This window comes from Ixodes scapularis, unplaced genomic scaffold (genome assembly GCF_016920785.2).
Source record: "Ixodes scapularis isolate PalLabHiFi unplaced genomic scaffold, ASM1692078v2 PGA_scaffold2__306_contigs__length_199485367, whole genome shotgun sequence".
In the NCBI taxonomy this organism is placed as follows: domain Eukaryota; kingdom Metazoa; phylum Arthropoda; class Arachnida; order Ixodida; family Ixodidae; genus Ixodes; species Ixodes scapularis.
In genome coordinates, this window is record NW_024609857.1 from 190,967,006 (window position 1) to 190,990,279 (window position 23,274).

Consider the following 23,274-nt stretch of genomic DNA (forward strand, 5'->3'; position numbering starts at 1 on the left):
ACTTTAATAACTAATCACACGCGACCAGATTGACAGCAGCCTTCCATCCTCGCGGTTCGAGAGTCTGCCCCCTCTGACGAGAGTTTTTTTAGCCTTCCTCTGCGCAGTCATTACGGAGTGGGTCGGTGGCGCCATTTAGTGAGGGCGTACAAATACACTGCACAAACATATCTATCAGCCTCCGATACCGCAGCAGGAACATCCGGGGGGCGATCGCTCCCCAGACGTTTGAAATATTTAACGTAAACAATATGGGGGAGAGAGAAAAAGTGCCTTCCCCCAAGCATCTGCACGACTCGTGTAGATGCTTGGTCTTCAACCGTTCTGTAGGCACGAGAGAATCACCACATGGCCCACAGGAATTTATGGATAAACTGAAGAATTCACCCACGCTATTGAATCTGGCACTCGGCGCCAATAGCGAGCACCCGAATTTTCTTGGCAGTTTTAATTGTGTCAATTGTTAGCCGACATTCTTTTATCTCCATATTAATGGGCAACGGCATCGCGTAGTGCTAGTAAAAAGGGCTATCGAGGGAACAGGTGCACGCTTAGTGCTTTTCTTGTGCAAGCACTCGCATAAGAAAAGCACTCTCCTGAAACCAGGTGTTCGTGCCTTTTGCGGCACCACACGCAACTCTTCTCGAGATGGACCGGAGGGCATTTTCGTTGCAATCGCCGCAACTCATATTGACAGATTTTTTCTTTACGATTTTCAACAATTATTTTTTAGGTGATGTATCATAAAATTTGGGGCAATTGCTCACTTAAAATTCGGAGATAATCTCGAGAAAAAATGTTACGTCCAAAAACGTAAAAGCAGAGAAGGGCACCTGGTGACGTAGGCCCTCATCCGAGCCGAGAAGGGTGGGCCAGCGAGATGGCCTGGCAGAACCCCTAAATTTTAAAGCAGCTGCGCAACTCTCGTCAAACCTGCTTTGCACTGGCATTCTCACATTGAGCTTCACTGCCTCGCACCGGCACGCTTGAAAAATGCAGCTGACGCAGAGAAACAGCGCCGTTAGGTCAGTAGGCACGAAAGTTCCCTTGGGTCGGCACTTTGTGTGTCCCTTGCCTATATTTCAAATGTTTCAAACACAAGGGATGGGCACAGGTTCGCTATTTTACGGTACTATATGCTCTGGGACGGAGCCTGACACTACTTTATTAGAAATATGTTAAGGCAAACTCCGAATTATACTATTGCATTGGATGTTACAGAAATGCTGAGTCAATTTTTAAAGTTCTTTACAGCGAATTGTAATCTTTTACGGAATGAAAGGGAAAAATCCTCAACAAAAAATACGCAGACTCTCAATCAAATGACAATCACTCAGATAATTTGTAGGCTGAGCAAAATACCTGCGAGTACAACTGGAAGATTTTCAGAAAAGCGGTTTGCTGGTATACATTACAGCCACCCCCATTGAGGCTGGTTCACACACTTCTGTTTGGTTGCCACCAAGCGCCTCTTGCGATTGCGAGGCAAGGGCAGTGACTAGCAGCGTTTTGCTTTCAGAACCACTGGCGTACCCTCTGTTTGCCCTCATCCCCAAGGCTTGGGCATACCTGTTCTGCAACACCGTCATGCAGTATCCTTTTCTGTCGACCGGTCGATTCTGAACACTGCGCTCAGTTTGGCTTACTTATTGTACATACTGGTGCCATACCGATAGGCATAAGGCTTGGATTAAGGAACTTTTATAAAACGGAAATTGAAAGTGGTCCCACGCACAAGCTGGGGCTGGAGCCCCATGCTAGGGTACATTTTCACGTCCTTATTGCGCAATATGTTTGTAGGTTCCTGCTACTCTCTTCCCAGGGTCACATTTGTGACTCTGGGTTGGTGTACTTGTGTTGCGTATGTTTCACCAGCCGTGTGCCACATTATCTTTCTATTTCCACACTTTGAAAAATGAAACTGCTATAGGCTACAGCCTCTATCAATTTCATTTTTCAAAGTGTGCACAGATTATTTAGTGCAGATTCCAGTTAACGCCAAGAGCATGCTCTTGGCGTTAACTGGAATCTGTGCATTAAAATTTGATGGGGCTACGAAAGTAACGATCGCTGTGCCATTTGCGCCAAACTGCGCCCGTTACGTTTCACGAAAATATGGGTAATTTGCGCCAACATTGCGCAGAGAGCTAGTTTTGTGTCATCAGAACAGAAAAATTGTAGAGCCTTTCCACTTCCCGTGAAAATGGAAGACCAGCGAAGCTGTTATTTTTATGACGTCTAGGACAATGCATAGAGGACGACGTCTAGGATGACCTCAAGGACGACCTAAAGGACGACCTCGAGGACGACTTCGAGGATGACGTCTAGGACGACCTCGAGGACGACTTCTGGGACGGCCTCGAGGACAATGCCTGGAGGACGACTTCTAGGATGACTTCTAGGTTGACCTCAAGGACAACCTCAAGGACAACTTCTCGGACGACCTCGAGGATGACGTCTAGGACGACTTCTAGGACGGCCTCGAGGACGATGCCTAGAGATAACAAGGGATCAGGACCTCGCTATCTAATAATGCCGAGGAAGGCTTTCTCACGCTGGTTGCCCTCTTTCTAATTTTAATTTATTCATACTTGCCACGACCAATAGGGAGTTTTCTGTTAACATCCGTGGACGCATTTTTTCTCCCAGATCTTGGCGCATAACGGCTTCGCTTTAAAACTAATAGTTTGGTCATAGCTACACTGCCAGATTTCTACGGTAAGCTTACACAAATTTGCAACACTTTTATGTATTGCTCCGAATAACGTGCAATTTGATATGATCTTCGTATTGAACTTGACACAGTGCTCCAAAGTTTTGGGATATTTCTCAATGTTTGTGGTCTTTTCAGGTGGTTCATTTAGCTCTGTTGAGTGCGCTTCTCACCGTGCACCGGTGTACAAAAAAGCTGTACCCACGGTGTAGAATTCGCGATTTTGTCTGTGTGGTTTTGCCGCAGCACAGCCTTGTGTGGAGGTTTAAAACTCTCTTCTGGGGTGAAATGGTACATGGCCACACTTTGTGTATTAAAAATTTAATAAAAGTTAGTGAATGCTAATTGACAATATATACATGGCAGTAAAACTTGTACAATAAAATTGTGGATAGACTGGAACATTCTAACATCTGTTTCAGTTTTTTTTTTTTTTTATAGAATTGGAGGTTTAAGGTAGGTTACTTAGAACTTGGGTATTGGAAAACGGTTGATAAATCACAGTGATTAGGTGTAGCTGGGCTGCACCATAAGGTTAGTTTTCATGCTTAGTTAAAACCTCTAAATAGGCCCCCCCAACTGTTTGTGGACACATTCAATAAAATTTAAATTAAATTTTAATTGACTTAGCAGTAGAATGAAAGCTTGGAACTACCAATAATGAGTTCAGCTGTATTTTATAGCGAAGCTGTTATGCGCTAGGATCTGGGAAATGTGTCCACGGATGTTGACAGAAAACTCCCCATTGGTCGTGGCAAGTATGAATAAATAAAAATAAAAAGGGGGCAACCAGTATGAGTCAGCCTTCCTTGACATTATTAGTGAGGTCCGGATCTCTTATCATTTCTAGGCATCGTCCTTGAGGTCATCCTAGACGTCGTCCTAGAGGTTGTCTTAGAAGTCGTCCTTGAGGTCGTCGGAGAGGTTGTCCTAGAAGTCGACCTCTAGGCATTGTCCTAGACGTCATAAAAACAACAGCTTCGCTGGTCCTCCATCTTCATGTGAAGTGGAAGGGCTCTACAATTTTTTATGACATATTTATTCTCTACATGCTGACTTCACCATCATAAATATCCACTAGTAATGTGCCATTGATGCACAGAACTAAATTACCTTTGAAATTTAATTATGTGCTTCGCAGTAGATGCTAGCAAGTTGCACAGAAATGGAAGGGCAAATTCGAAGCACTGATTTTTTATTTGCACAGATTAAGGGGGGACACTACCCAAGAGGGTTAACTTTTAAACCTATGGCTTAATATGAATGAAATTTAGATTATATACTGGAAGTTGCAAGGCAGAATGCAGTGCAAAGTTTCATCAGTGTACATGAGCTGTAAAATAACTTGTAGTCATTTTTATCAGGAACACACCGACTTTGTTTAGGAAAACTATCGTTGGGAACCTAATGTAATACCAAACATTTTTCTACTCCAGATCTGCAGCAGAATGCCTGGAGAGTGCAGCTGTGAAAATTTCCAAAAAGTAATTTACTTTATGCTAGCATCGCAGTGAAAAATCAAATAAATTTTTTTGCCTTTTATGTCATCCACAAAATCTTAACATCTTTTATAAAAGACATCCACAAAGTAAAAAAACAATTCCATAGTTTCACTGCCCATAAAATTCCACTTAGGAAAAACAATAAGTGAGTCTTTCCTCTTGTCCCATTAACAAACGAGAGTTTTTCTAAAATGAAATTTATGCCAAAATGTGGAACGGAGAAAAATGTGTTCAAAGTGTCCTAACCCCTACCTTTGCTTTAGCTTCAATGGACCGAAAATTATTTATAAAAAATTAACTATGTGGTGTAAACTAATGAAACTTTCTGGAAACACTCTCCAGGTGCTGGTGGATGTAAATATGACATTTTTCAAAATCAACATTTTTTGCAGAAAAGTTTTTTTTTGGGTAGTGTCCCCCCTTAACGCATAAATTTTGAAATGGTATTCGCAGTGCAATGAAGTCTGCTTGTGCTCCAACAGTTTTTTTGCCCCTTTAAAAGGTGTTTGAAAATGTCTAACTAATGCATCACTGCATGCTTTTTAAAAGTACTACAAGTGTAGGATGTGAAAATTTACCGAATGCAGCTCCGTATAACAAGTGGCATTGTGCAGCCCGTTCACTTATCCCGCTCGTTTATTCGGCCCACGAGAGACCTTGATTGCACCCCCAGATATGTGTGCATCCGGTCGGTGTACGTACTGACCACCGAATGCTCCTCCCTGACGGTGACGCTGGTCATCACGTTGCGCAAGTTTGTGTCGCTGCTGCTGTCGCTCTACTACTTTCAAAACCCCTTCACGGCCGTCCACTGGTTCGGCACCGCCCTGGTGTTCACCGGCACCCTCGTGTTCACCGAAGTGTTCCCCCGCCTGCGTGCAGCCGTCCGGCCGCCCCTCAAAGCCGACTGATCCCACCCCGCCGTTTCTAGGACCGGGACAATGAGTGCTCTATACAAGCTTCGCAAAAGATCCAGGTGCTGCGCCACAACGGAGTCCGACGACCGGACCTGCTCCAAGCCGTGCCCATCGACTTGCATGGAGGGTGGAGTGAGCGTCGTGTTTTTGGCTACGGCGACGTGGCTGCGGGCGAGGTGTCGGCATTGCACCGCTTTCTGCAACGTGGCGACACCTCATCTGTAGTCGTCGACGAAATGAGAGGGAGGGGGGGGGGGGGGGGGGGGGCACTTCTTTCAAATGTGAAACTCCTTGTCATTTTAATCCTGTCAGTCACCATGACTAAACATATTTAATTTCGAGTTACGTCACACCGTTCCAGACAGCACAGCTCCAAGCTCGCGGCTTTTGGATGTGCTTGTGCAAACCAAACGTGCTGAACCACTCCCGTGCCTCGGGCAGTGCCGCCCGCAACTCATGAAATGCAGTGTGGTGCGCAGGTCATGCCGTGTCAACTTCGCTTCTCAACTGAATAAAAATCTCGGTAGTAAGCTTTACGCAGTTGCTCATTTCGCCGGTTGGGGCATGGGGACGAGAGTATGGACTTGTGCCCGCGTCCACACCAGCACTGAGCACGACTCTTTGTGTAGACCGACACACTGTTTACAAACAAGCTCGCGTTTGCCCACACCAGGTGTGGGCACTGCGCATGCGCAGAAACCGAATTCGCGCGAAGTGAAGCGTCTGTACATCTGCAGTGCCGTCGACAGCGCCACCGCAGCTGCACAACGTCAGGGCGGCGTGTTGGTCTATAGGGCATGTTGTGCGGCAAGTAAATAGTAGAAGGGGAATGATGTAGGGCTAGTGGGTTGTTTCAGGGGGGCATCTCAACTGCTTCTTTTTCGAGTGGAGATGCGAAGAGTGAAAAATGGGCAGAAAACTATAAGGGGGAAAAGGGGAAGCGGGAAAGAGCAAATACTTTTGAAAGATGCTAGACAGCATTTTTTTTGTGACCATCTCCCAATATCTTTGAAGAATGGGTCATGTGCCTAGTGCTAAAGTCGGTTCTAACTTCTTACTAGGTACATCTGTTGCATGCTCTGGTTATTTTAGGTCAAATGTACTGATAAACATTCTTTACGAAGAAAGCAAAAAGAGAAAAGAAAACGTTCAGCCTTTCCACTCTCGTGAGGAAGGAAGACCTGCGGAGCTGTACTCGATACACTTTGTGCTTCTTCCTCGTCGTCGTTTGTTTTTCGCGCCGTTTCCTACAATGAATTCCCACCATCGAGCCCAACTATCCATTCTTCTATTATAGCTGGAAAGGTTGCCGCCATCTACAAGTGACGGCAGAAACCATACTGGTTGTGTGCTTGCTGCCATCGCTTATAGATGGCGGTAGCTGTCCAGGTAGGTTTGTGTCGACGTACCGGACACAATCCTGGGGAACCTAGCCCTTAACAGCTTTGCTGTAAAAAGTTGCAACAGCCGCATGTTTGGTTGACAGACACCTTGGGAGGACTTTCCTTTGAAGCATTCACTGGCAGCCATAGCTGTGTGCGCGACTGCTGAGCGCGTTGACAGCAAGCATGCAGTTCTTTTGCAATGTGAACTACAAACCATCAAGGTTGCCGGTCGTAGCAGCCTATTAGCGAGAGCTCGTTCTGAGCATATATGACGTCCAGTGAATATCCCATATATGGAAGTACAACTATTTGCCCCACCTACGTGTTTGTGCGTCATGGTCAGTTACTGTCCTTCATGTTTCATTTTTGCTATAAATATTTTTCTTTATATATTTCAGGGGCAAGGAAGGAACATTTTATATTTAGTACTCCATTGCTTTATTTTCTAACAATTGCCATAACCATGTCTATAAAGAATTTTTTTTTGTATTTTATTTCTTGTGGTTTAAACTTTTTAACTCGTTTATTTTCCTGGTCTTTTTTTTTGTGCTGTTTTGGTTATTGCATTTAAAGAAGGCAAGTCTTCCCAAATCATATGTCAATTAAAGTATCTGCTGCTACTTAAACTTTGGGCTGCAAGGACTCATTCACTACGGTGACTATAGCAGAACCTCCACATTCGCAGACACACTCAGTGTACCAGAGTCAAATCATGGCATCATGGTCACGGTGTCTTGGCGCCTCCGTGGCATGCAGACCTGCAGGATGTTGGATAATAGCATCGTCCAACACCCGACTTCCGGCGGCAAGCTTTCCGAAAGGGCCACGCACATCTCGTGTCATGAAATGATCAGCCTTTATTTGTACGATTTCACAGCAGAAATTGAGCTACGGGCCAACTGTCATTCCGCACCGCACGAGGAGCAAAGTCGGCTCCTTAAAGTATCATTGCTTAGGATGGACTGCGCTCGGCAAAGTGCCATGACCCCCCAAACAGCCAGGGTTGGTCGGACAGCGTGGACGGAGGTCTCAAACAGACGTTCAAATGAAAGAACTGTGTATTTCGCGGATGACTATGTTCCCTGGTCGACGCGTGACTCCGGGCACTTTTCCGGGGCCGCCAGCGCCGTATTGCACTTGAGCCGCACATGGTTGGCTGGACCACGTGTTGCGTCTACCGCCGTCAGATGCCGTAGATGCGACGCGTGTTGACGCGCACTGCCTTGAGGACGTCTTCCACGGAAATGTTCTTGAGGGAGGACACCTTGAGGGCTACGTGGATGGCCATGCCTGGGTGAGACTGGCGCATGGCTCCGGACTCCTGCAACAGGCAAAACCACTGGTTCCCAGCGCTACGGCGTGTGAAGTGCCCTGCTGTTTGCTTTTACCCGCCGGAGGCTATCGGGAGTAAACACTATTCGGTTCAAGCTAGGCAATACATATTTACGCACCGCAGAAACACACATCTAGATAGAAACACACATCTAGATAGATAGAGAATAGAGACTTCATTGTACTGTCCGTTTTTTTATTTTTCCTTCGTCTCAGGGTTATTATGGATACCATTCACCAGCTCGCCTGTGTTTTTTACCTTTCTTCACTAATTAGAATAAAGGAGCGAAACGTGCAACAGCTCTGTACAGGACAGGTGTGCTCTACAAATACTCCCAACTTGCGACTCACTTTGAGGTTCTAATTGGCTCGCAGGGCCATAGCTTTTGCAGTCTTCCAAGTTATGCCGAAACTAAGGTGACTCATTGTCCTTCTGTTTGAGGAGATGCCATTCTTTGAAGTACCCAATGTCAACAACATGCGCCCTCGAGAAAAATTTTAAAAAATGGCTTGTAACAATATACTGCCATAGCACAGTCGATGCCAAGAGCTCGTGCCTGGAGATGCGCTTTGACGCACTCCGGAACAAAAACAAAAAAGGAACAAAAGTGTCGCAAACAAATTGGTTGGATGTCATCGCCGTAACCGAAGTGCACATGAGGGCACTCTAAGTGAAGTTGGCTGCTGCTACACGATAATAATCTTATTAACATTAATTTTGGCCAGGAAGAGCCGTGGTGCCCCAGAAAGGCAAGCACTAACCCACACCATATAGACTCAAGGTGCCACATGCATAGTCTGTTGGAGGTTCAGCAAAGCAAGACAAGGCCCTTCCCCAAAGCTCCTTGTTCGCCAGGATTGCTGGTTTCCTTCCCTGCTCTATTCCTCTCTAGCATTCACTCTCCGTAAAGGGATACGGAATCGCTCCTTAAAGGGATACCGAATAGAAATTTCGAGCTCACAAAACTGGAGTGATAGGCGGGACGCTGCAGAACCCAAAAGCACCATTCCGACATCTCTAACGTATTTTTGGAAATGGACGAGGCTGACGAGACATGTCACGTCACGATTCTCGTTCCCTCTCCTCCTCACTTCGTCCCGTCAAGCTGGTAAAACCAAACTGAGGAGAAAAGCGATGTTGCTTCCCCTCATTCTCAACTGTTCCAGGAGGATCATGACATCCCATTCCTCACTTAATTGTGCCCTTCTTTTCCTAAAATACAGCCACTTGCTTGACATATCGGTGTATGAGGGAGGTCTGAGTTTGTAGCGACCCGTTCAATGATTCTGCGGCCTTATTTTGCAAAATCCAAATTTCGGCTCAGTGGAGCTTGCCCCGCCTTTCAAGACTCTAGTGGCAGTACAACATGAAAGAGCTGTTATTAGTAGTCTGGTGAAAAGTGCTGAATTGGAACAGTAAGCTAAACAGTAAGCTTTGGTGTGCACAAATACCCTTTAAAAGTCAAAGGCAAAAAAGAAATGCCCATGTCGCATTTGCATTATAGCAACAGACAAAATGAAAATGGCAGGGCATCTCTTTCGAACAACCGAGCCTCCAGCATTCGCTCGTTGCCTTCTGCCGTGCCTCGAGGCCGCGTGTGCTTGCTCGAGGCTCGTGCAAGATGCTGAAGCGCGGGAAGCTCGCGCGGCGGTGAGACAATCAAAACTCCTCCCTGCCATTTTCGTCTCGTCGGCGACTCTAAAAGCGACAGGCAGCGTGCAAGAACTCACCGCCCGGGGCAGGAAGTAGGGGGCGTCTGTCTCAAGCAGCAGTCGGTCCAGGGGAATCCTACGCGCCACCTCCTGGAGGGGCCCCGCGTCGGCAAAACCCACCAGCGGGGTGAGCCCCAGGCAGAGGCCCGGGAAGGTCTCCAGCCAGTCCACTGCCTCCGCCCAGTCCCCCGTGAAGCAGTGCCGGTGGACGGGGTACTCCCGTGGGATGTTCTGCGAGGTCGGGCCCCCTTCAGACGACAGACCCTTCTCACCATGGGGGTAGCAAGCTTCTGGACCCACCAGAAATGAAGCCAGAAGTGTGGAGGGACACGCCCCCAACGATGACCAAAACCACGCCTGTTTTGGTCGTCATAGGGGGAGTGTCTCTCCACGCTTCTGGATTCACCTCTGGTGGTGTCGTGTCGCCTCCAGAAGCTTCCTACCTCTATGCTTCTCACGGTTCGGTGCTATGTCATGGCTCGACGAGCAGTTTCACTTTTGGCGAGCTAATGGCAGTCATGAAACTGTTTTTCGTCGGGCACTTTCACGCGTCGACGGCGGACAAGAACTGGTCCTTCGGTCGCCTCGTAATTCTTTCTAGATTTATTTCGCTTTCGACGGCGCAAACGCGAGAATTGACTAATACAAAATGGCAACCCGTAAGCCCCTCTATTAAATTTCCACCATCAAATTGCTTTATAGTAGGGGTGTGCGAATAATCGAAATTTTGAATACAAATAGAATATTTTCCTTATTCGAAACATTTGATTCGAAAATTGCATATAACGGCGAATATTTGCACAAACTATGAATATTCTAGCAAGTAATGAATAATCTGCTTGCCACGCATTCCCCTATGGATATGTTTATTCATTGAGAAAGGTGTATGCTGCGTGCGTTATCAGTCTGCTTTGTTTCTATCTGTCCGATGGGAGCAAGACAGGATCAGTTTCAGTTTCTTTTTCACCAAGCCCTTTGTTCTGTGGCGTTTTTATAGCAATATGTGATGTAATCGAGCGTTCTATAAATTGATGCAATAAAATAAACCTCAAGAGTGAAATATAAATATAAAATAAATCTCGAGAATGTTTTCTAATATAAATGTTTGAAAATTAAAAAAAAGAGAAAAAGCTAGGTGCGAGCAGAACATTTGCGTCGCCATTGGCAACAACTCCTGCCACTCCTGCGCAGTTAAAACTAGGGATGTCGCGAACCTGCCCAGGTTCAAGTTCGACTAAGTTCGACAAAAGTTTGACTGAAGTTCTACTTTAGTGCAAGAAAATTAAGAAAAAAAAACTAGTTGATTCACCTGGCGGAGGAAAAGTGCAATATTTGTTGAGTTTATTGGCATCACTGGTTCACTAACTGATGAAAGCGATAAAAGCGCATATTTTCGCTTTTATATGGTGTAAACACTGGTAAACATTTTATAAAATATAAAATAAACTACTTTCTAAACTTTTTGTTTCCCAAAATTCGAAATATTCGTGTAGCAGCCGGGCAACACTGCCCATAAGTCAAACTTCTTCGAACTTTAGTGAAATTTTGCAGGCTTCCCGATTAAAGGGTCTTTCTACTGGTGGAAATGTCACGGCGCAGTTAATTTTCCTATATGGTAATTTGTAATGAGTGCATTACTAGAAGCATCTTTACCCTGCTGCAGCCCAATACAAGACACATATTCGCTATTCGATTCAATATTCGAAGCCCGTTTTTTATGTCTTATTCGTATTCGATTCGTATTCGAAAATTTCAATATTCGTACACCCCTATTTTTTGTAGCCAAACTTGTGCCGAGAGATTGATTGGACCATACTCCGAAATAAACGACAACGCAGCCGTGGTATGTAATTTGTGTGTAGTGTTAAACAGACTTCTCAAACGTATGGGCCTCAAATGTCATCTGCTTGGTAGTATATCTTCAACTTCTCCTTTCATCAGCCTCAAGTAGGCCACCATTAGTTTGCCATAGATGCCATACATTGAGATGATGATAATGATCACAATCACCAGACTGAATTTTGAAAAGGGCTTGTTGTTATGTAAAAGGCTATACTCATTATCAACTACTCTGTGGTACATTGTCGAGGCTGGTGTAGCTTCCGCAGTGCTCCAACGCCATCTGAGCTATAGTTACGAGAGCGAGTGGGAATGAGACGCAAAAATTCCAAGGATACCTGAGCACTTCTTACAAGTTGTGAATGCGAAAGCATGAATGTCGTTCTTCCACTCCCTTAGTTCGTCTGCGGCGTAGTGGTGTGGACGGCCACGTTTCACAACTGCCAAGGGAGAGACCGACGGCATTTGTGCTTGTGGTTGCGCGGCGCTGAGCTCGGCCGAGCAGCCCCTCCGGAGTCTGCCCAAGCGGGCTCTGCGGCCAGGCCCACACCTCTTACCAGCGGCCGGGCCGCTGCGTGCACTGCGCCGCCATGGAGAGGGCTTCTCCGGTGGCGTTCCTTGGAACCACGCCGTGCGAGAGCCAATGGGAGCCTTGTTCCTTGAAACTATGACACGCGCCAGCCAATGGGAGCCTATCCATCAGATTTCTGCTACAGACGACAGGACAGGGGAAGGTGCCGTTTGGTGTGGCTTCAAAAGCTGATGACGTCGGCTCGCTCCACGGGATGGTTAATGCTCTCGCATTAAAACAGTCACTGGCTCTCGCGGCAGTACGGGCTGCAGCACTGAGGAAGTTACACTGGCCTCAACAATGCCGCACAAAATAGTTAATGCCGAGCATAGTATACTTTCTTGTAAAACAACCTCTGGTGTTTGGCTGAAAATGTTGCCACAGCCTCAACGCTGCGCAGAGGTAGCATATTTGCAGGTCTGACTGGAGAGCCTCAGAGTTGAGAACCATCAAAACGTGCGTTTCTACCAAAACTGCCAAAAGAAAGAAGAAAAAAAACGTTCAGCCTTTCCACTCTCGTGAAGAAGGAAGACCAGCGGAGCTGTACTCGATACACTGCTGCAACGCGCACGCGCCCATTTCCCGCTTCTTCTTGTCCGACACGCCGCCGATCGTGTATACGTCTCCGGCGACCCAGAGTCGGTCGCACACGGCGCACGTGACGCCAAACGGGTAATCCACGAACTCCCTCCGGAACATCGCCGTCGCGCCTGGGAACTGCTCAGCCGGCGTGAAGAGCGGTCGTCGCCGGGCCTCGCGCTTGCACTTGGCCTCCGTGGCACGATCGGCGTCCGTGGCGTTGGCCCGCCGGCGCCCTTTACATCGCTGGTTCTGTTCTCGGCGGCGGCTTTCCAGGCGAGCAATGTGCTCTTCTTTGGCAAGGGAATCTGAAGCGCTCGACGCAATGGAAGTCGAGGCAGCAGCGGCTTTGCAGCGATTACGGACCCATTCGCGCTGCTGCATACGTCGCCGCTCCTTCCGCAGCCAGTCTTCTTTCACCAAGAAGGCGCGCGGCCGACTCATCCTAAGTCCAAACTGAAACTGATAAGAGCGTAGGAAACAGCGCGCAAAACAGACGAGGACGAAGAAACACACGTGATGAGCGCTGCGCTCGTTACGTATGCTTCTTTGCCGTCGTCCGTTTTTCACACTGTTTCTTACCATGAATTCCTACTAACGCGCCGCCCAACTATCCATTGTTCAACGATAGCTGGAAAGGTTGGCGTCATCTACAAGCGATGGCGGCAACCATACTGGTTGTGTGCTTGCCGCCGTCGCTTATAGATGGCAATACCTGTCCAGAGGCGTTTTTGTTGACAAGTGTCTTGTACCGGACACGATCTTCGGGAACCTAGCCCTTAATAGCTCTGCTGTAGAAAAACCTTCAAAGCACATTTTACAAACTGTTTTTTGTTGCGTTTTGTTTTTTCTACAAGGAATGACAGCGCGAGTGGAAAAGAACGCACCTCCTTGAGGATATTGAGTGTGTCCTGTGTGGCTTCCCTCGAGTGGATGACCAAGGGCAGCTTGCGTTCCAGGGCCAGTGTGATCTGCCTCTGGAACACCGACTTCTGCATCTCCCGCTGGCAGAAGTTCCTGGCAACGAGAAGTTTACGCCCCCCCACATCAGTCTTTACAAAAAGACATCAGGATGGCAACACGGACCATTACCTTAGGTTGAGCAATACCCCCCCCCCCCCCCCCGTGATTCACTCAATGTATGTAGAGTTAAACGGAGGCAAACTAAATAAAAATGGGCCAAGAAGAGACCAGCATGAGTAAACTTGTTGATGGGGATCAGTGAGGGTCAGCGAGAGAAAACGGATGCACAAATTCTTTCACCATCAACCAATGCAATATCTCAGATTAGGCCTCGTGCAATTTGAATTACCAGTTTAAAGGGGCAGCGCCACTATTTTCATACTTTCATAAATATCACTTCGAATTAATCCTCTACGTTCATAACCTGCGAGACATACGTTCATTTTCCTCGCCGCGCATAGCAGTCGCAGAAAACATTTAGAGAAAAACTAGTAGCGTTCATCTTTTCAACTTGCAGCTGGAACATGCGGCCAAGTGATTTGGCACCCATTAGCATATGCTGTCAACGTTCACGGCCATGCACCAGAGTAGGCAAAGTACACGGCAAATGCAGAGCATGTACAACCTATGAGGCACATTTGAATGTCGTCACAGCGGGTATTCCCCGCGACTATATCAGGCTCGTAGCCAGAACTTTTCTGGGTGAGGGGGGCTTTCACTAGCTGAAGCTAGCGGCCCCCCCACCACTAGCTTCCAGCACGCACTCTTTGCCTTTCGCCATGCATTGGCTGTGTGCATGTGCTAAAGCGTTGTCGGAGGTAGGATGCTCACTGCTGCTCCCCTCCTGATGTTCCCATCTTGTTGGCAACTGTAGTCGTTCGTACATGCCAAATGCACGTGCACCCACAAGAGACGCCTGCATGACCTTGGATGCGACGGCACTTACTTGCGGGAGTAGTCGAGGCCAATCTCCCCGAGCGCCACCACCCGCGGGTGCTCCAGCGCCTTGATGAGGTGCTCGTCCGTCTCCTCGTCGTAGTCGCGCACCATGTGCGGGTGGCACCCGAAGGCTGCCCAGACGCCGTCCTCGCGCAACAGGTCCTCCCACACCGTCCGCTGTCAGAAGAGGTGGCGTCACACAAACTGGCCCCGATTTTACGCGCAGTTCACCGACGCATCCTACGGAAACCCGTAGGAAGAAACGCTTTAATGGCGATGGCTATCATTGGCAAGCTTTCGCGGCGGATCCCGTATGCATTTCATGTACGTCGTGGCTCAGTAAATTTAGCGGGGAAATTTGCTGCCAAACGTAGCGGGAATTTAGTGTTGCGTCACATTACGGTGTCATGTGGGGAGGGAGAGGAAAATGTCACTCGCCTTCCCCCCGCCCCCGCCGTCACCCCCCCAACTCCCATATAGTTCCGATGCTTCTGGTTGCGTCGTGTCGTGGCATCGCACAATGTGACAGCGTAACATGAGCACAGTCCTCTATATTTGGCGTTGCAACTCCACTAAATGTAAACATGGCAGTGTAACTGCGTGCAGTAGCGTGCAGCGTCTCTGCCGTCGTCGCAGTGCATTTGCATGACGCAACAAGGAACAGGGAGCTCGCTTTTTTTCTTGCTTTTGCTCCTGGTCGGGAGAAAGGGTTCAGGTCCGGTTCAGATACGGAGTAAAAGAAGAGTGGTCCATACCAGTTCCTATTTGCATGTTAATAAAAAGAACTAGCCAAGCTGTCAACCGTTAATTGTTTGCAACAAAACCAAGAAGCCTAGCTGTTTTGGGCTCCGGAGGTTATGCAGTTCACGACATAGGAATCGCAATGCTAGACCCGACCAAAGCGCAGGTGCGGAAATTTCCCAGTCATGAATAGAGGAAAGTTTTCTCGAGCTAGAAAAACCTTGGTTTTCCAGTCTTTTGGCAGAGTTCCGCGGCTTTGTCACATTTAATCGGTGTGGTTCACTCGTCTGCATATTTTGACTATATATTTTTCTCGTGCACACAAAACTAACGCTCAGTACTTTTGGCTACATTCCGTTCCATTCAGGTCTGCAGAAAAGTAACCTTATTTTTTTTCGGTTTTTGGTTTGATATTTTAGAATTCACGACAAGACAATCAGCATTGAGTTAAGGTATGATTTGCAAGCGCATTCTCCAATTATGCAGACCTAGCCATTGTGCAAGCTACATCAGACTGATATCCGTGGGTCGGCCAGTTCAGGTTTGAAAACGAGGCCGCACAAAGCAAAGGGCCACGTACGTCGCCGAAGGTGAGGGGGTTGCAGAAGATGGCCACGCATCCCTCGTAGCAGCTGGGAAAGGTGTCTTGGTTGAGCAGACGGAACTTGGCAAAGGTGCCCCTGGAACAGCAGCAAACCAATGAAGGTGGTGGCACAAAAATATTGACGTTGAAATGTTCTTTCGTTCGCAGAACTAAAGTTTGGCTTTAAACCTTTGCCTGCATTTTTCAAAACAAGCAGCACTTGTTGTGTGTTTGCCTGGTAAAAGTGATCCAAAAGACTGAGGTTCACAGGAGTGCCCTCTTGCGAAGCGTTGTTCGGTGCTCTTGTTGGCTCACCAGAAGCTCCTTGATGCGCTTGTGTCTGCCTTAAGAGTAGCAACAAATGCCTAAATGTGTGAGGTGCACGCCCCGTGCGGTTCTCGGTAGCACATGGTGTCAATGCATTTGCTCGTGGCACGTCTTTCGCATGTTTGCGCAACAAAGATCGTCAGTACTTGGAAACACGAAGCATGAATTTTCTCAAGGGGCTTCAGGCTCACCGGGTCTGTAGCTTTAAACTTCAGTAAAGTTATGCTGAAATGGTTCTCGATTCCTGTAGGTAGATCTGGCCAAGCATGCTGGTCATCCACGGCACTAACCGCAGCACAGCCACAACACTGTTTTTCCACGAAACCTACCGAATCTGTCGTTGATCTTGTTCGGTTTTCCCCCAGTGAATCCCCTCACCACGGCAACCGGTCGACCGGCTGGCAGGCACACGTAGACGAGGGTCGTAACCTTTCTGCTTAGCCTCGCACGTCGTCGTGTACAATGCAAACTTGTGGGCAGCTCTGATACTATAAAGTAGTTTAAAGGGGCCCTGCAAGGACTTTTTTATTGGTTTTTAATTTGCACCGAACCTGAGCGCACTAAACGTAGTAACTTAATTAAACTTTTTTTTTTCTCGAATTTCGCTTTATTTTAAAAGTTAAAGGCAAATTAAAATTACAAAAACAAGCAAACAATAACCTCCTTCATGACGTCTTTGGCCGCTTGAGTGGCCGTGAACTAAAGGAGGGGTAGTGAGCTCAGCGAGCGCTCACGGCTGCCGCACTCCGCGTGTGTTGTGTGGTAGCCGTGTGGTAGCCTCATGGCTACCACACAACACACGCATGCTCAATTACGGTACTCGGTGTAGTTTAGGTTTTGAAAGGTGACCGAAATTGGTGTTATGGCGCAGGCTTGGCGCAGATTACCCTTATTTTGGCAAAATGTAGCAGGATGTAGAAGGGTTAGCTCTTTGGCGCAGTTTGGCGCAATTGGCACAGCAATCACATCACTGAAAGAAGCTTCTAGCGGCTCTGACCAATAGTAAGCCCACGACCAAATACCTCACATTTTGCGCGCTTTCGGCAGAGTGGGTCACCCCTATAGGTGGAAGAGGTTTCCGCGTCGTCCGATTAAAATATGACACACTGATATTTAGTTACTCTCTCCGTGCCCGCTGGCTTGCCCGAAGCCCAAGAGATGTGGAAACCGCAAAAAAGCTAGACGCTTAAATATGATTGCAGGGCCCCTTTAAACACATTCCATGTAAATAAATTCCCTCACATCACTCACTTGAAGGAAAGCTTGCGGAAGAGGAAGTCTAGGTGACAGTGGGTGTCCACCATCCCCACCGAGGAGCTCAGAGCGTAGGGCCAACGCTTGCTGGCCAAGGGCGACGCCGGCGTCGGCAGCCGGGGACAGAAGTCGAGGCGCCGCCGCGGCCAGTCGGGCACCACCGCTGGTGGGCTGCAGCCGGGTGAAGGGACCGGCCGGAACACTACCTCTGCCACGTCTTCGTATCGGCTGCCCACGATTCCGAGCGAGAGGGGAGCGCTGTGCTCCTGCACGGTACCAGAACGCTTGCTCGAACCACAGGCTTCTACCCACAGCTTAAGCCACCACGTGTTCTTAGCAGCAAGTTACACCTCCCCTGAGTTACTCCTAGCAGTGACTTATACCCCCGAGTTACACCTCATTTGAGTGACAGCCCCCGGCATTTCCGGTGCTGTGCGAAATATACAAACCTACGATACACTCCCCAAGGAACACCCACTGATATTTTAAATGCACAGCATTTATAGGGCCAGTCAGAATTTTTTCGTCTATGGCACGCAGCTTCAATGATGTCACAATGTCATGTGACATTGTGATGTCACATGACTGATGTCATGCAACACTGTGGTGTCACATGATGTCATGTAACGTGATAAATGTGAAAGTGACATCACAGCGTCACGTAGCACTGCGACGTCATTATATATCCACAAAAACCCTCGCAATATGCCCTTCAGTGGCCTCCTTAAGTGCGGTCCAAACCGACACGTATTCCAAACATGTGCGCCAAAACCCGTGTGATTCTCGTTTCTGGTTCTGACATCACTGCTCCGTTTTTTCATGTTTTCTTGCACATTTAGAGTTCAAATATTTCAACTTTTCCAGGTGCCCGTGTTGTGACATACAGTGAAACCCGTTTAGAACGAACCCACGTACAGCGAATTATTGTCTTTATCGAACTCGCGGAAAATTTAAATAAATAGGCATGTAAAAATTACTTTTTATAACGAACAACATTTTGGCTATATCGAACTTTTCCCCCCAGGAATGCTTCTAAAAACATGCAAACAATAGTCTTCTAGCCCATCTTTTCCCCCCCCCAAAAAAACGTACGACAGAAAGAAAATTGCAAAAGCTCAAGTTGCAAACAAAATTGATCGAAGAGAAGCGATTCAGAAGGGGAGAAAGCTAAAAAATACTCTGCATGCACGCACAGAAAAAATACATTTTCATCCCACGAAGAGAGGCGATTTAGAAGGGGAGATAAGCTAAAAAAACAAACTCTGCGATTTAGAAGGGGAGATAAGCTAAAAAAACAAACTCTGCATGCATGCAAAAAAAAAAAAAATAATACTTTCTGGCGCGTGTTTACAAGGCGGAAGCGAAGAGATGAGAGCGAAAAAGAAGCTCTCACCTTACTACGAACGCATCGTGGAAGTTCGTTGCATATGGTTTGTGCTATATCGAACTGATCGTAGCGTTTCCTGCTGTTCGTTATAAACAGGTTTGACTGTAGGCGCCCGTATTGGGGGGGGGTAGCTAGTCACGGAGCGCGCTTCCTTCCCGCCTGTGATCACGTGCTCTTTGCATGCTTGACGAACAAACGCTGTCTCTGACACTGGCTATGCTGATGTCGCCAACACGGGGTTGGCCAGGCGCACTGCTGCCGGCTTCTCGCATTGATTCTTCTGCGCTTAACCTTTCCAAGCCATGTCTCTCTCGTCGCAAATTTATGTTGGTATCCGCCTTTGTGCGCAGCAGTTTCAGTGCAACGACATAAGAATTCGCCTGTTGTTTTGTCCACAACTGTTTAATGTCTCCATGCTTGGTCGAGCCAAGCACGTAGACAAGGTGCCCGTCGATACCGGAGGAAGGTTTGCCGGCACAGCTTTTTTGTTCATCAAGTTGCATCGCAAACTCGTGTCGCTGTGATGGTTTCTGTAGGATGACGTGAAAATGCTGTACTCGCCACATGCTCTCCGTCTACACCTCGGCTGGCTTTATTAAATGAAAGATGCCTACTGAAACGACTCCCCCTAAACAGTTTTCACTCATCTGTGAAATGTGGCGTTCGTGCCAAGTATCGTAATTTGAGATTAGTCGCGTAATAAACCAGGTAAGCAATGGTTGCTTTGCCCTATCATTGTCGCACATTGAGGCTTCGTGGGACAAAGTTACAATCATGCCCTGCCATCACCCTCTTTGTTTCGACACGAAGTAGAAAGTTTTAGAGTGAAACTTTTTAGGCTAGATTTTCAGATTAAGTGAAGCCACAGAAAGAGTAACCGCAAGTTAGTGGAGCTAGCACCATTTACTCCACTAACTCTTACTAACAAGCTAACTCTAACACTAACTCCACTAAACACTTGGTTTAGCACAAGTGGTTTGGCACCACTGGCACTGAACCAACATTGTTTCACGTAGCAACACAATGTGGAACAATTTGTGATACATTTTTTCGTCCCTCTTCTCAGTTTCCTGCGAAGTAGTGAAGGTACCACATAGCTCTGTATCTTCTCGGCGATCCTGAATTTCACAAAAAAGGAGGGTGTGCGTGTTCAGATTAATGTCAACACACACTCGGTATCTTGTGATGTCCCGGGGTTTAAAGGGATGGTTGATTGGATCTGTCTCCTTCACTGGTCTAAGCACACACTTAAAATTTTGTAAAACCAAATTTTTTTTTTCTTTTTAGGTTTTATTTTTTCTGTTGTTTTAGAATAGTAAAAGGAGGAAAGGAGGGGGGGGGGGGAACTAAGGAGGGATACAACTGGCTCTGCAGCACTCAGCTCCGAAAGGAAGTTGAAGATTGCCCCAGAAAATACTAATTAATTAAGGTGCAGAGAATGTGCACGGCATCCGCTGGATTTCAACCAAATGCATTGGTTGGAAGCAAGAGGTGAGCTACCATTTCATTAGCTGATGGGACAATAATGTCACATGATCATAGTATAACTTTTATCTGGCAACTTTCTTAAATTCAAGGTGTTAAACTCCTTAGTAGGAACTCTTCTGGTCAACAAGGAGGAAGCAGTTTATATAAAAATTCTACAAGTCACACTGTTTTGTTACTATGGTAGCTTTTTGCCACCCTTTATCTCAACAACACAGGCAGAAAGAGCCCTTGGAAGTATGGATTAATCGATGCAAAGAACAGTGAGCACCATATTTGCTGCATTGAAGATAACCGAGTCTTAATTCCCGCTTTAACCGTTCTTTGACGCTTTCAATTGTATTGTATGCCATGCACCCACAGTCGCCTCGTGGCAGAATGCACTATCTGCAAAACTGCAGCGATAGATATGGTGGCTGGCTACCTGGTCAAGCCAGGTACAAGTCAAGTTTCCAAAGGAATCCATCATTCATTTAACGTGAGTGCACAAGCATTAATATTTCTTTCAAACCGTGTGAACGTAGACCTCCACATTATACTAGAGAATTTTAATTTCTGTACCCGTGATTTTTAATATATGAGAAAATGATAGAGCTTGACCATAGAACCATGGCATGGAACACTGAGTGCCTGTCTATATTAGTATGGTAGTGTTACAACAGTCATGATAAATGTAATCACAGCGAATGATATTAACCCATTTTTTTCCCGAAGCGCGGTATAAAATTGCTGTCCCAGGATCTGTGATGAGCTTTGATAAGTGTGGGTTTACCGACCTCCCATAGATGGTCCATGTGACAAGTGTATGCTTTGTCACTTTTTACACCTCAAAAGTCGCACCAAATAATTTTGCGCTGCCATATGCTCACTGGCTAGTACAAGCAATGAGAATATAAGACATTCCCCTGAAATAATTTTTCAAATATTTTAGGCACTACACGGATTAAAGAAGAAGCTCAGCCCAAAAGCTCGATTTAACTTAGACAATGAACAATCCACATACCAGATCATCCTGGCAGCGTATCCGGTAGGTGCTGGGGCCGCTCCACTGCAAGCAGTCACCAGCCCTCCCAGCATACATTGCGCTCGAAGCCGGAGATGCCAGCCTGCTGAGCTGCAGCAAGCTCATGTCAGGGGTGCATCGACTGCGCTTGGCAGACGGCGTACCATCCTCCACTCCACGCTTCATCGGGCCAAGGTACCGCTGCGCTTCGTAGCAGCTGACTGGCGTCTTGTCCAACAGGTTGGCCGGCAAGTCAGCCACGCACGAATGAATAGCTAGTGAATGAGCGTCCGGTAACTGTGCTGCAGGCGAGTTATCGCAGGACGAGTCCACGGTGAACTGGCCCCCGTCTGGCAGGTGGCAGTCTTGCGCAAACAAGTTTACCTTCTCTAGGTTTTCGTGCAGCTCGCAGAGGGTGCTCACCCCGTCTGAAGAGGCGCTCTCGTCTTCCGAGGTCAGGTCCTTCTCGACGTCACGGGCAAGGCAGGATCGGACAAGATTGTCGGAGGGCACCATCGAATAGACGTTGGCTCCACCGTCGCCGGAGGTCTGAATTTCACAAGCGGAAAGCCGCTCGCCTGGTTGGCTGCTGCCGTTGCTGCTTTGCCCGAAGCCAGGGTTAGCGCCGAAAAGACTTGCTGCGATTCTGGTATGGGGCTGCCGGGGACAGACACCCTGAGGCCGGGATGGCTCCGAGGCCAGAGTGCGAGGAGCTGCGGCAGTGGGAAGGGCGACTGGACACGGGTGTGGAGCATCGCTGCTGGTCCTTTTCTTGCCCAAGATTAATTGTCCCTGTGCAGAGATGCAGACGTGCTTGTTAGATGTGTGCTACTGTGCCGAGGAAGATTATGGCTTGTTCACACAGAGCCTCCAACAGTCATCCAGCTTCAGACTTACGGGAGATTTGACGGAAGCCATTCAGCCCCAGCTGCTGCTCTGGCATCCGGCAGGTCAGGTGGACAATGAAGACCACTTGGTGGACCTGCATGAACAGGACTTCCTTTTGCTAGCTATGGGTTCTAATGAAGCAGGTGCTGCATACCAGAGACACCCTACTGCATTTAATAGAAAAGGTATAGTACTCTACAAACAGAAGAGAATGAACGCCTTGGTGAAGTAGGGAAAAGAATACATAGCTTGCAAGTGTTGCCACCGCTGGGTACTGACGGTTATTTCTACTTACTGGTTTCTTCGAACTAGAACATCTGCGATGTGAAACTAACACAGCAAACCAAACGTTCGCGGAGCATAAAATGCTGGCAGGGCCGCGAATGACGTCCATGCAAGCTATGTATAGGTGGTGGTAATCACTGGACGCCATATTTGAGGTCACCGCTCACAGCGCGTGCTCGGGGGTAGTTCTTATTTATGATCTCCCAAAAGAAGACAATTTGGATAGTGTGCAATGTGCATGCTGGAAGCGTGGCGTCAGCACATGCTCAGCAGCAGTCAGCGCTGCAGCTATGGCCGTCATTGAATACCACCTCTACGAACTGGTTAAGCAAGATTTTCTTTATCTGCAATTCGTAGTCTGGCGTTTATAGAGTGCTGCAGAGTGTAAATGACATGGACGGTGCATACTAGGGTGTAAGGCGATATAGAAGAGCGAGTCTAGTGGCAAAATGAATGATCAAGACCTGACGCTACAATCGACGATGGCTTGGACTCATCCAACTTTGTATCACTCAAGGAGTATGGTGGGCGAACTGAGATAAGGTTACGATTAATACACGACACCGAGAGGCACATATAAAACAAAGACAACTTCCCGCGCCTTGTCCAAACACGTTCATCAGTGGTCTAGTTTTTTTTGCGCTAGAAGAAAAAAGACAGTGCTTTTAATGACAAAGGAAACTTACCAATGAGACGCAACACCAACAGCAAATGTTCTGCAGGATGAAAGTGCGAAAGGATAGAAACGCGGACGGCACTAACACGCAGCGTTCCGAAATTAACTGCGTTCTCGCGCGCTGTCGTCACATGTCAATCACAATCAGTCACGCAGTCACGTGCGCACTGACCCAGTGTTTTGAGCTGATTT

The 23,274-nt window shown here is 47.4% G+C and overlaps 2 protein-coding genes across 5 annotated transcripts in view; one reads left to right on the forward strand and one right to left on the reverse strand.

Moving 5' to 3' along the window:
- The window catches only part of LOC115316337 (UDP-xylose and UDP-N-acetylglucosamine transporter), a 29,907-nt gene extending 24,239 nt beyond the window's left edge, over positions 1-5,668 (forward strand). For all 4 annotated transcript variants that reach the window (XM_029975730.4, XM_029975732.4, XM_029975731.4 and 1 more), the window contains 2 exons: positions 1,520-1,592; positions 4,889-5,668. In XM_029975730.4, coding sequence (XP_029831590.3) covers positions 1,520-1,592; positions 4,889-5,126 — 311 coding nt within the window. In that variant the 3' untranslated portion in view covers positions 5,127-5,668. The remainder of the gene's footprint in view (positions 1-1,519; positions 1,593-4,888) is intronic.
- A 1,885-nt stretch (positions 5,669-7,553) lies between these two features.
- LOC115317108 lies at positions 7,554-23,274 on the reverse strand. Its single transcript, XM_029976658.4, has 9 exons — positions 23,093-23,274; positions 22,131-22,215; positions 21,234-22,025; positions 17,356-17,624; positions 15,775-15,874; positions 14,461-14,630; positions 13,439-13,568; positions 9,581-9,793; positions 7,554-7,838 (listed from the first exon to the last, which is right to left on the reverse strand). The coding sequence occupies exons 2-9, from the start codon at positions 22,149-22,151 to the stop codon at positions 7,701-7,703; spliced, it is 1,833 nt and encodes a 610-aa protein (XP_029832518.3). The 5' UTR covers positions 22,152-22,215; positions 23,093-23,274; the 3' UTR covers positions 7,554-7,700.